Source organism: Citrus clementina, unplaced genomic scaffold, assembly GCF_000493195.1.
Source record: "Citrus clementina cultivar Clemenules unplaced genomic scaffold, Citrus_clementina_v1.0 scaffold_4, whole genome shotgun sequence".
NCBI classification, from domain to species: domain Eukaryota; kingdom Viridiplantae; phylum Streptophyta; class Magnoliopsida; order Sapindales; family Rutaceae; genus Citrus; species Citrus x clementina.
In genome coordinates this window covers 14,653,897-14,666,060 of record NW_006262274.1, presented here as the reverse complement: position 1 = coordinate 14,666,060, position 12,164 = coordinate 14,653,897, and the positions used below count along the sequence as shown (strand labels likewise).

The 12,164-nt window shown below is 35.7% G+C and overlaps 2 protein-coding genes across 2 annotated transcripts; both read right to left on the bottom strand.

The window, feature by feature from the left end:
- Positions 1-2,425: 2,425 nt before the first annotated feature.
- LOC18045612 (putative pectinesterase 63) lies at positions 2,426-4,379 on the bottom strand. Its single transcript, XM_006436969.2, has 4 exons — positions 3,833-4,379; positions 3,521-3,727; positions 3,143-3,384; positions 2,426-2,913 (listed from the first exon to the last, which is right to left on the bottom strand). Exons 1-4 carry the CDS (start codon positions 4,331-4,333, stop codon positions 2,751-2,753), a joined length of 1,113 nt encoding a protein of 370 aa, XP_006437032.1. The 5' UTR covers positions 4,334-4,379; the 3' UTR covers positions 2,426-2,750.
- A 1,884-nt stretch (positions 4,380-6,263) lies between these two features.
- LOC18045611 (glycosyltransferase family 92 protein At1g27200) lies at positions 6,264-8,033 on the bottom strand. The gene has a single exon (XM_006436968.1). It carries the CDS (start codon positions 8,031-8,033, stop codon positions 6,264-6,266), a length of 1,770 nt encoding a protein of 589 aa, XP_006437031.1.
- Between the last annotated feature and the right edge of the window lie 4,131 nt (positions 8,034-12,164).

Genomic DNA, 12,164 nt, shown 5'->3' with positions numbered 1-12,164 from the left:
AAGGTGGACCCCTATGACAAGAAAGAAGTAACGTTACTTTTGGTTTATTATTTTTAATTTAAATCAAACTTGATTTAATAAAATTAAATAATATTAAATATGGAGCCTAGGGTTTCCACTAAATAGATATATAAAAAAGCTTATTTTTTCTTGAAAATAGAGAGAGTATTATACAAGATTAGAGAAAAATATTTTTCTCTCTAATTTTGAGAGAAAAATTTTCTCGTGCTGGTTGCTTTAGTGGTGATAAAGGCGCTCACACGTCAAGTGCAGATCAAACTTGAGTCATAGCATGAAAGATTATTTGGTAGGGGATCGTGATCTAATAAGAGTGGTGGTGACAGATCGTGATCTAACAGGAGTGATGGTGACAGATCGTGATCTGGGAGCCTAAATCACTTCGGCGAAAAAAAAACCAAATCAGATTTTCAAGGTACGATTTCTAGATTACATATTCTTATATATTGTATGAGAGCGATCCTAAAAATTTTTTTAAAAATTTAAAAAAATTGATTTTTCTCTAACAAGATTCTCATCCCCCTTAAAATATGTAAATAAATATTGAAGTTGGAGGAATCTACACTCCTCATTCCCACTCTAATAAGTAAACATAACATTAATTCAGAATAGTTTGCAAAGAATAATGTGCTCTTAAGAAAATTGCTAGAGGGAAAATTGTAAAAAAGAAAAAAAAAATCCACAGGGAGAAAATAAATTTACTCACACTAGCCTTCTCTTTGCAGTAGTTGTGCATAGCGCTCAAACAATTAGTAATTGGAATTAATAGAATTGCAAATATCAAACACTTGTAACAGTGTTTGTTAGCTGAGAAAATGATGGGTGAAAATAGAAAGGAAAATTTGAAGAGTAACGGCAGTAAATGATTAAAGTTCTGTAGTTTCTCATATAAAAATTTTAACTCCAGAGATATAATTACGTGGAGAAGATTAAGGGATTATTTGTTAAAAATCTGAAATTTTGTTAAGGGGAGAGACATTTCCACCCCATTATTTCATTATTTGTATAATAACACCCTGGTTCAATATAAATATAGTTAATACCAGATTTACCCCAAGAACAACGAATTTATTCATTATTTATATTCTCTTTATTTACGCAAGTTATGTTTGCTAATTGCTAAATTGTAAAAAAAAAAAAAAAAAAAACAACACTGGTCCCTGTCTTTTACTCCAAGCTAAGCATAATACAGAACTCAATTAATTATTTGGTGGCTCTGGTTCTAATCCTTGGACGCTAAAGTGCAGAGGAGTACTTTTACGAAAATACTGCAACGCAAAGAAATCATGCTAAAATTTAAATGACGAGAGAATTTGAGAGCTGTACTAAAGAAAGAGTTCAACAAAACAAAAGACTGCAAAAAAATGGATGACTATAAATTGACTTTAAAAAAAAAAAGAAAGAAAGAGAGAAAAGTAGTTCTTATACAGATGGTAATAGGGTGGGTTCGGAGACATCTCTGAACCGAAAGCATCTCCGAATCCGCCCCCATAATCAAAAATTCAATTTGAATTAGGAACTACAATTACCCATCTTCATAGCTTCCATTTTTTTTTTTTAAAGTTTCAATTTTCAAATGCCATCATTTAGTTGATTTCATGGATTAAATAGCTGATGTTTTGGTAGCTATCTCAGTGAAGAAACCTGGTAGACTTGAAACTAAGTTAAGAATGATGTAGTTATTTAAGGTCAAAATTGCAATTACAATAAAAAAACATAATAATCGGGGTGCTATTATATAAAATAAGTGGGGTGGAATTATCATCACCCTTTTATTAGTTTCAAACCTCTTTTAATTTTTTTTTTTAAATTATATTTGATTTTCAGACATTTACATATGAATACAAAAAGTAAATTTTTGTGATTTTTATTTGAATGGAAAAAGGTATGAATGAGAAATCAATATTATATTAAAAAATATTTATATAGAATATAGATATTTCTTAAACTATAAAATATAATCCCTTTTTTTGTTTTGATTTGAAAGGACATAAATGTCAAATAATCATATTTAAGATATTTTTTATTTATAAAAATAAACAAGATAACATTTGTATTTATATATTAAAAAAAAAGTAAACATGTCATTCAGATAGTCGTATTCAGATTCATTCAGACTAAAGAAAAAATTATACTAATTCAGATTTTAGGCCAAAAAAAAAAAAAACACTACTTAAATTGTTTTAAGCACCGACATAACCTGAAGAACTCACTGTTTTAAAGAGAGGAGAACGGAGTATTCACAGTTGATTAATGATTAGATGTGAATTAAAAGCTAAGTATTGGTAACAGTAATTCGATAGATTTTATGAGGAGAAATAGAGATATCTCTCCCATAATATGTGAAAGCATCGACGTAATTTCATAGTTATTCGGTTCGGATGCATCCTGAAAAACATAAACCCGATGACAGAACAAGAAGATCTAAGATGTAGAAGATGATATCATGAGTGATTCGGCTGAAAGGGAAAATTGTGAATTTGATCTAGACAATGCTGAGAATACAGCAGCAAGGACATTTATAGTTTGAACTAAAATATCAGCACCTTAGTAACGAATTGAGCACTACAATTACAACAGCCTTTGCCAGCTCAGCATGCCACATGATCAATACTTAAAAACTAACTTAAAACTGCGACTAGCTAGAAGCCCGATAGTGGGACGCCTAATCTATGAAGCTTGAAACCACGTCCTCCAGCAGTTCGAGCAATTGACTAGTTAACATAATTAACCTAGACCTTTGCAGGAGGAGGAAGAATCCATTGATTCCCCTGAACGTAGTCAAGCACCAGGAAGGGTCTGGCCTCGGCATCACTTAGCTGCTTGGTGTATTCAACCCTCTCAGCTGGACTGGCCCCTGGTCCTGAGCACTTATATTCTCCATAGAACACAGTTCTGCATGCAATTCATAGACTTTTTTCATTTAGTTACCAAGAATCAATTAAAAAAACAATAATGTTAGTCCCAACTGATGTGGCAGCTACTTGTTAAATATTAATAACTAATTTGATATGGTATTGTCGCATAAGTTGACACTCAGTTTGGGGGCTCAAGCTGGGACTTTGATGCTAAAATCTCTAGTATTCTCGCTTATATAAAATTAGAATGGCAGAGGAAGGCTTACTGGCGGCGCTCTGGACGAAAATTATCTGACCATCCAGCGCGGTTGACGACATTGCCCATGGTGGTATAAGCGTACACCACTCTAGGACTATTCTTCCATGCTCTGCCCAAGTATGTCCCATTCCCGGATCCTTCTATCGTGCAATGCACAAATGCGAATCCATTATCCTCTGATTCACTTTCCCTCGCATGTGCGGTTATCACTGTAAGCCCCGTATCCCCCATTGCACGCAACTCCGTGCTCTGCAATAACATTCGGCAAGGTTTTCGTGAATTAGGATCTTCTCATAATCTGAACCTATCTACTGAATTTCTAAAATCTCGTGTCTCTTGTATTTTTAATTAGCTAAGTAAGATAGGAGTTTTGATTAATGATTACCAAATACAACGACTTTCCACTTCCGAAAATGAAATCAACAGTGCCTTGAATGTGACAATCCTTAAAGAAATGGTTGCCCCTGTCATCACACAAGGTGTCCTGGAACCCGATGATTTTGCAGTTATAAAAGGCCGCTTTGGTGCCGGAGATCCTCAAAGCCACCGCCTGAGCTCCCTCCCTTTTGCCGTCCGGCCTTGGCGAAGAATTCTTAACAAACAATAACAAAAACATTTTATAATCCATACAAAACAATTTGTCACAAAACGTCCACTTATTCAAGAAATTAATAAATAAACCAGCATATACACATACCGCTATAATAATATTTACAGCCATGAAGTAATCAGACTCCACAATAAGAGTTGCACTATCAACTGTTCCATACTCCTTGGCGGTGCCCCCAAATGTCACATTCGGCATAGCATCAGGCGATCCGTAAAAAGTAATAAAGGGTTTAGATCGATCAATCTTAATCTTCTCAACATATTCCCCGGCACCAATTGATAAAATGACACGCTTGGTGTTCCCTTGAGGTATGCTATTAATGGCATCATTTATGGTCTTGAATTCGCCGCTTCCATCTTGATTCACCTTGATCACACGCTGGCCAGCCTGAGCCGTAGAGAGTGCAGGATCCAGAGTTGTTTTTCTCTCAGTGTAAGGCTTAACGTTGGCAGTAAACCAGCTCTCTATTTGTGACTTCTCCGGTGGAATCACAGCCCCATCGCCGCCGCCGCCGCCATTGGCAGAGTTTGCAAGGTGGTTGATGATGAAGATTATGAATGTGAAAACAGCTGCCACATGATGAGTCATGTTTATGTGTTTTGTCTTAATTTGTTAGAATTGTTTGATCAATGAAAGAGTGTTCTGGTGTGCAATTTATAAGAATTTGTCTTGTTGTCTATTTATGAGGTTTCTATTAACAAAAGAGAAACTCTTTGGTGTTACATGAATACCGGAAATTAATTGAATGCTATACGTTATGTGAATCAAAGGCTTATTTTGAACACTACTCGATGTACGTACGAGTGTTCGGACAGCGCCCACGTTCTAATATATTGACTTGTAACGAAAAAACTGAAGTTTTCGGACAAGGCATATCACAAATTATTAATTAATAATACCAAACGATCATTTTCCTGAGGCTAAGGCTGAGGTTATAGCGTCCAAATTAAGATTTAAAAGTAAATTTTGGCGGCGCATAATGGACACAATGAAGGACCCTATGGAAAAGGACTGAAAATAGAAAGCTAGCTGCCAAATTCAAATCAATAATCTCTGCTGAAAGATTGGAAATTTATCAATCCTCCATTTATATACGTGTATAATGGAATTGCTCTAAAGGGAATTACACTAAATAAAGCGTACACTAGAAAGCTTTTCGTTATAATGAAAGCTTGTAGAAAGCAAAACTTATCAAACTATATATGAAGCAAAATATTAGAAATGTTAATTCATTTCTTTCTGAAATGTTTATACAAACCAATAAAAAAAAATAAAAAAAAAGGATGATCATTTCCCATCAAACTCATTTGCACCGAAAAAATGCATGCATGAATGGTTCATGATGTACCCGTAATCCCCATCCAATAGATCATCGTGAAAAAATTTTTCTTTAAAAAAAAAAACACTTGTCAATTGTTGGTTCCAATTATGCATGCTGAGAAATTTGATCTCGAATTGAAAGTTTTTAGAAAGCAAAACCAATTAAACTGCGTAGGAAGCAAAATATTAGAAAAATCTAAATACTTAGTATACATTCGAATAATTTTTTTTTATCAATTATTTATAATTTTTTTAAATCAATAGTTCTTTATTAGTTAATTTCATTCTTTTTATTAACATGTAATGTTGCAACTTGCAAGCTTTCCAAATACTTGAAAACAAAAATAAAAATAAAAATTAACGCTTCAACCGCTTTAATCTAGTATAAGATCCATGATGTGATGGCAAGTTGTTCAAGAAATGTATTTTAATTAATCGTTTTTTTTCCAATTAACTTCGAGCCATCAGCATTAGTCTTCAAGGTAAATAGATACATGAGGCACAGTGTTTGTATAAAATCTACTATAGCTAACATAACTGGAACTGATGATCAATGATAGTATTCTTCTCTGACTGTGATTGAATGGATTGCCGAATTCAATTTTACTTATAAATCAAACATTTGAATATAGTTACTAAAGCGTACACTATAATTCTCTTCGTTATAATGAAAGCTTGTAGCAAACTAGTCAAACTATACATGAAGGAAAATAAAAGAAATGCTAATTCATTTATTTTCTCAATTGTTTAAACAAACCAATACAACAGATAAGAATGATCATTGCCCATCAAATTAATTTACACCATGAATGGTTCATGATGAACCCAAAACCCCCATCAATCAATGGATCGTCGTGAAAATGCACTAAGCCTTAATAAAAAAAGGGACACTTATAAAATGTTGTTCCCAATTCGCATGCATGCCTTGAAATTTGATCTCGAATTGAAAGCTTTTAGAAAGCAAAACTAATCAAACTATATAGGAAGCAAAGTTTATCTAAGTACTTATTTTCATTTGATATCATTTCTACATCAATTCTTTATAAATTATACAAATGAATGAAAAAATTCCACCAAATTTACACAAAAAAAATAAAAAATGCATGGATTGTATGAACCCAAAATTAACCCGTATCAATTACGGAGCATTTTAGCAAACCTATACATTACTAATCCAAATAGAAAAAAAATTAAATCATCATCTTTGCCACGCCATTTTGTAGCCATGTGGTGTTTGCTCACCAAACCATCTTTGAGTCAGCAACTTCAATCGATCATCTCTGTGGTCACAAAACTTGTGCTCCCACCCTTCAGGCTCAATCGGCTGAAACCCTAATCCCGGAGTCCTGTCCTTTGAATTTGGGTTCGTTTTTTCTTTCCAGTCAGTAACATAGGCCGAAACCCGTCTCCGGAACTTAGCCTTAAACTCGGACCATGCTTGGTACTTGTAGTGATTCACCACACCATCATGGACGCTCATTTGTTTCCACTTAAACGTCTTCTTCAACCCAAAATGGTGTACCACATTCCCCAACGAATCATCAATGGCTTCTAACAATACAATAGACTTGTGCCGCGGTTCTTTAACCCGCCTTTGACAATTATACCCTTGCGTCACTCCTCTTACTGGATGTGATTTTTGCCCCGACGGTCCAAAATCATTGCACCTAAACGAAACTTGACCGATTGATGAAGGTTGCTGTGGTAACAAAGATTTTAACATATGCTTCGATGGCTGTGAAGCTTTGTCCCATGATGGTGAGTAGACAAATTCGTCAACGTCAACGTACAACATCCATTTGCATGAATCCTTTGCATGTATTGCACTGTGTGAGAAGCCAGCTTCTTGAGTCTTGGGCCAAAGCCAAAGCAGCGTGGTAACGTCGTAACCATCTAGGTTAAGCTCATTAACGACCGTTTGAAGACCGTCGTCGCTGCTGTTGTCATATAAAATGAATTTATCGACGCCGATTTTGGAATGATAAATCACCCATTCTTTCAAAAACTTGCCCACATTGTAGACCATTGTACATGCACAAATTTCTGACTTCTTTGGCTCTTGAGTTAATGCTATCTCGTGCCGTGGTGTGTAGTATGCCACGGAAGGGACGGTCCGGTTTTCTTTTGTTATTTGTAGACTGATTTTGATCGGCCGGCCCTGGTCCGCGCCAGAAGAAGAAAGGGCCGTTAAGTCAGGGTGAGAACACCTGAATACCTCTTGCATGGAGCTCGTAACGGGAGTTTTAACGGCACCGTGAACCACGTCATCACCGAATATGCACATGAAGTCTTGAGGAGGGCTGTTGATTCCAGAGCGGCTGTTGACTCCTTTAACAAACAAAACGACATCGCTTTCAGTAGAAATCGATTCGTAGGCCAGATTTTTCATGTTCATAAGCTCACGTTGTTCTTCTTTTGGTAGAGTTTCCTTCTCCGGATGCTTGGTCAAAATGGGTTGCCAAAACGGCATTTGACGGCGAACACCGTTCGGCATAATACATTTGAACGCCGTCCGCTCAGTAAACGGCAACGCTCCCGAGAATCTTGCTGGAGAAGTCTGATTGTTCGGAAAGAGACAGTGAAAACCTTCAAGAGAATATGACGGCATTAGCGGAGTCTCGGGCGAGAGAATCACTAGAACCTCCCAGTCCGGCAAGAGAACGGAGACGGAATCGTATTTATGAAAGGAATCTTCTTCAACGGAGGACACGTGACGGCTCAGGCTAGTGACATTATACAGCTCCTCGAATCCTTGGTTGGTCACGTGATTTGATTGGACGGTGAGGTTCACCTGAAAGAAGTAGAAACTAGTGCCGGAGATGGCACTGGAAACGTAAAAAGAAAAGGCGGCTAAGAGAAGAAGAGAGAAAAAGAGCTGGGAGAAGCGAGTCCTTGTACGACGCGACGTCGTATGATATTCATCATCACGTAATGAGAAAGAAACAGAGAGAGCTCTTTGATAGCCCATTGTTTCTGGTTCAGTCTTGGTGTGTGTGTGTGTGTGAGTGTTTATTTTCTAATATATATATGTGTTGAAGGTTTATCTGAAGGGTTTAGGAGAGCGTTAATTAGCGAATCCAGATAGAAAAGGGACAAATGTTTTAGTGAGGTAACTTCGCTTACAAGCAACTTGAGTTTCCTAAATGGGGTTTAAGATTAGATATAAGGTTAGAATTAAATTTCCTTCGTAAATCATGTTATTAGGGCATGCATATCCAAGAAACTTGTAACTGATTAAGCGAATAGGAGACGCACATGTCTTGGATTTCCTTGCATGTCAAGGAAATTTAATTCTACTATATATCTAATCTTACGATGTGTCGGCATCTGATTAGTAACTTAATTGTTATGTTTATTAGATTTTCCATAGGAAACGTATTGCATTTGACAGGCGATGTTTGGGTCTAATTATTATTTTACATATATTTCTGCAATGTGATTTATAAAATTTCAATTTGTATTGCTTTGGATAAAATGAAGGAGTGTGTTATCGGCAGTTGTTTTGTTGTTTGAAGGCTTTCAGTTTTCGAAGTGGAGCACAAGTTAATTTTCAGGTTTGTGCATGGAAGAAATCCACCTTTGATTTAGTGGCGCGTGGGCGGCGGTAAAGTTCTCGCATGTGCTTGATTAATTAATTTCAGTGTAGTAGGGTTTGATGAAATATATGAGTATGTAGTATATATGCTTAATTAATGTTAGTAATTTACAAATGACGATGATATCAGGGATGAAATTAAGGGTTCATGCATGGAATTAATCCGAGAAGTGTTGGCAAAGCAAGGGAGAATTTAAGGATGTATTTACTGTAGTTCCTATGTTAAATAGTCTCCAACTTACAGTTGACCTAAAATTAGTTTCTTATAATTCGACCTAAAATTAGTTTCTTATAAATTTTTGACTGTTTGACAATCAACAATTAAGCCACACAAAAAAATTAATTTTGGGTTAATTAAATCACAAATAATGTAATTTAACATGAGTACATTGTTTTAGGATCTTGCAATGTTAAGAATAAATCCTGATGTCCATGTTAGTAGCTGAGTCAGCAGCCACGTCAGCATTCAGTTACTTATGCCAAAACAGTTTTCAGGGTTTGTTAATGTTTTCCCGCTAATAGTTTGTTATAGGTTGTTAAGTTGTTTCACATGCATTTGGAGCTGTAGAATCTTCCAGACTTGTGTATATAAAGTTTTGTAATTCATCATTTTATTTTAAGATGAATAATAATAAATTCAATCTGAAATATTTTCTCTTTGTAGTTTTAGAAAGTTTCCTGTTAACCAAACACTTTATTATCTTCAACTTGGTATCAGAGCCAAGTGATGGCTTCTTCAAGCTTTAATCCTTCAACTCATGTCTCGTCTGGAACATCCTTTACCTTTACCACACCAATCAAACTTGATCGCACAAATTACACGATCTGGAAACAACAAGTACTCTCTTTAATTCGTGGAAATGGTCTTGAGAGCTACATCGATGAATTAAAACTATGTCCAGAGCGATTTCTTTCTAATAGATCTGGATCTGGTGAAGCAAGTGGAGAAGATCGTGAAAATCCAGATTTTGTTGCATGGAAACGTCAAGATCAGCTTCTGCTCAGCTGGATCATGTCCTCAATGAGTCTTGAGATTCTAAGTCTCGTGGTAAGCTCATAAACTACTCTTGACCTATGGAAGAATCTGGAAAAACAATTTGGATCAAAATCAATGGCTAAAAAGGTTCATCTTAAAATGCTTCTTAGTAACCTAAGAAAAGGATCCTTGTCTACGACTGAATATTTCACAAAACTTAGAACAATTTCTAATGGTCTTGCTTTGGCTGGAAGTCCTCTAAGTAACATTGATCTAATCACTCATCTTATCACTGGATTAGATCATTCCTACTATCCTGTAGTTGTTTACATTAAAGCAGAAATGTTAACCATGGATCTAAGTGAAACTTATGCCATGTTACTGACACATGAGGCTAGACTTGAAAATAGTAAGATTGTTGATAATAAAGAAGCTAAAAGCAACTATATGGCTAATGTAGCTCAAATTGGGAACTTTCCAAAGAAAGGTAACGGTAATAATCAGAATAACTGGAACAAAAATGGAGGTGGAAACTGGAATCAAAACTTTGCTGGTAGAGGTGGAGGATATCAAGGTCAAGGAAGAGGTAACTGGAATGGAAATTCTAATGCTGGTAGAGGCTTTGCTGGTGGTTTTAATAATAGTGGAAATTTTAACAGTGGAGGTTTTGCTGGTAACTTTAATAATGAAAACTCTAATGCTGGTGGCTTTGGTAGAGGTGGTTTTGGGGGTAATAGAAAGAAAGGAAATTATCATTTGTATACCTTTAGTTTATTCCATTATCAAAAATACTACAACATTTTGAGGGTGTATCAATCGTCCACCCTAAGTTGACAAAATGTATCAGCTGACCACCAAACCGTTAGTTTCTGTTTAAGTATGATGATGTCAAAAGGGTAATTTGGTCTTTTCATATGATACAAATGATAATTTAAGAGTATACAAGTGATAAAAAAAGAATTTAAGGGTATACAAGTGATAATTTTCAAGGGTAAAATCGTCAATTCACTGTAATTCCATTAACTTTCAAACAACAACTAACGGTTTGGTGGTCAGCTGATACATTTTGTCAACTAAGGGTGTGCGATTGATACACTCTCAAAGTATTGTAGTATTTTTGATAACAGAGCAAATATAAGGTATGCGAATGATAATTTCCCTAGAAAGAACTTTGCTCAAGGAGGAGTTATGTGTCAGATTTGCTTCAGGTATAACCATACTGTTGCTGATTGTAGAAATAGGTTTAACAGAAACTTTGCTCCAAGCTTTCCAGTTCAGGGCTACCATTCAAATCAGGGACCAAAATCAGCTTATATGGCTACATCTGAGAGAGTTGCTGATCAAGGTTGGTATCTTGACAGCGGGGCTACTCACCATCTTACCAACTTAGCTCAGAACTTAACTGATGGTAAGATTTATTTTGGCACAAATTCTTTACTTGTAGGCAATGGACAAGGTCTTCAAATAACACATGTTGGTAATGCATGTTTACATACTTCTTTTAGTTCATGCATTCATCTTCATAATGCCCTATGTGTTCCAAAAATTACCAAAAACCTTATAAGTGTTTCCAAGCTTCTTGTTGACAGTAACATTACAATTGAATTTACATATGATGCCTGTTTTCTAAAGGACAAGGTGAAGGGAACACTGCTGGTTCAGGGGATTGTTGAAGGAGGGCTGTATAAGCTGCTGTCATATGAAGAGTCATTTCTTCCTTTTGATACAAAAGTTATACAACCAAGTTCTATGGTGTCAGTCTTTTCTTCTCATTAAACTTGTGTTGATTCTTTTTCTGTGAAAATAAAGTCTGGTTTTCCAGTAAGCTTTCATGCTTCAAGCAATGTTTCAATTAGTCTTTTACATAATAGACTTCGTCATCCAAGCAAGCATGTTGTTCAAACTCTCTTGAGAAACAATTGTATAAACATTCTTGTGATAATAAGCAAAAGCTTGAATTCTGTAATGCTTGTCAACTTGGTAAACTACATCAATTTCATTTTTCAGCAACTGAAATCAAATCAAAACATCCTCTTGAGTTAATCCATACAGATCTATGAGGACCGGCCTCTGTACTTTCTATGGAAGGCTATAAGTATTATATCTCTTTTGTTGATGACTACACTAGGTATTGCTGGATCTTTCCTCTTATACTAAAATCAGATGCCTTAGGTACCTTCAAAAACTTCAAAGCCTTGGTAGAAAAACAATTTAATCTACCTATCAAAGCATTACAATTTGACATGGGGGGGGGGGAGTTTAAAGCTTTTACCTCTTTTCTTCACCAAGAAGGCATCCAACTTAGGCACAGCTGCCCTCACACAGATCATCAAAATGGTGTAGTTGAGAGGAAGCATAAACATATTATTGAAACATGGTTAACTCTTCTTGCTCAAGCCCAAATGCCTATCACGTTCTGGTGGGAAGCCTTTCACATAGCCTCCTATCTCATTAACCGAATGCCAACCACAGTTTTAAACAATCATCACTTTATCAAAGTTGTTTCAGAGTTACCAAATTATGATTTC

Excerpts from the sequence above, each read along its gene's own strand:
- LOC18045612 (XM_006436969.2), bottom strand. The coding sequence starts at position 4,333 with ATGACTCATCATGTGGCAGCTGTTTTCACATTCATAATCTTCATCATC. Across the intron at positions 3,385-3,520 it reads GTGGAAAGTCGTTGTATTTG|AGCACGGAGTTGCGTGCAAT; the intron begins GTAATCATTAAT and ends ATGTTATTGCAG. Across the intron at positions 2,914-3,142 it reads TTTCGTCCAGAGCGCCGCCA|AACTGTGTTCTATGGAGAAT; the intron begins GTAAGCCTTCCT and ends AATTGCATGCAG.
- LOC18045611 (XM_006436968.1), bottom strand. The coding sequence starts at position 8,033 with ATGGGCTATCAAAGAGCTCTCTCTGTTTCTTTCTCATTACGTGATGAT.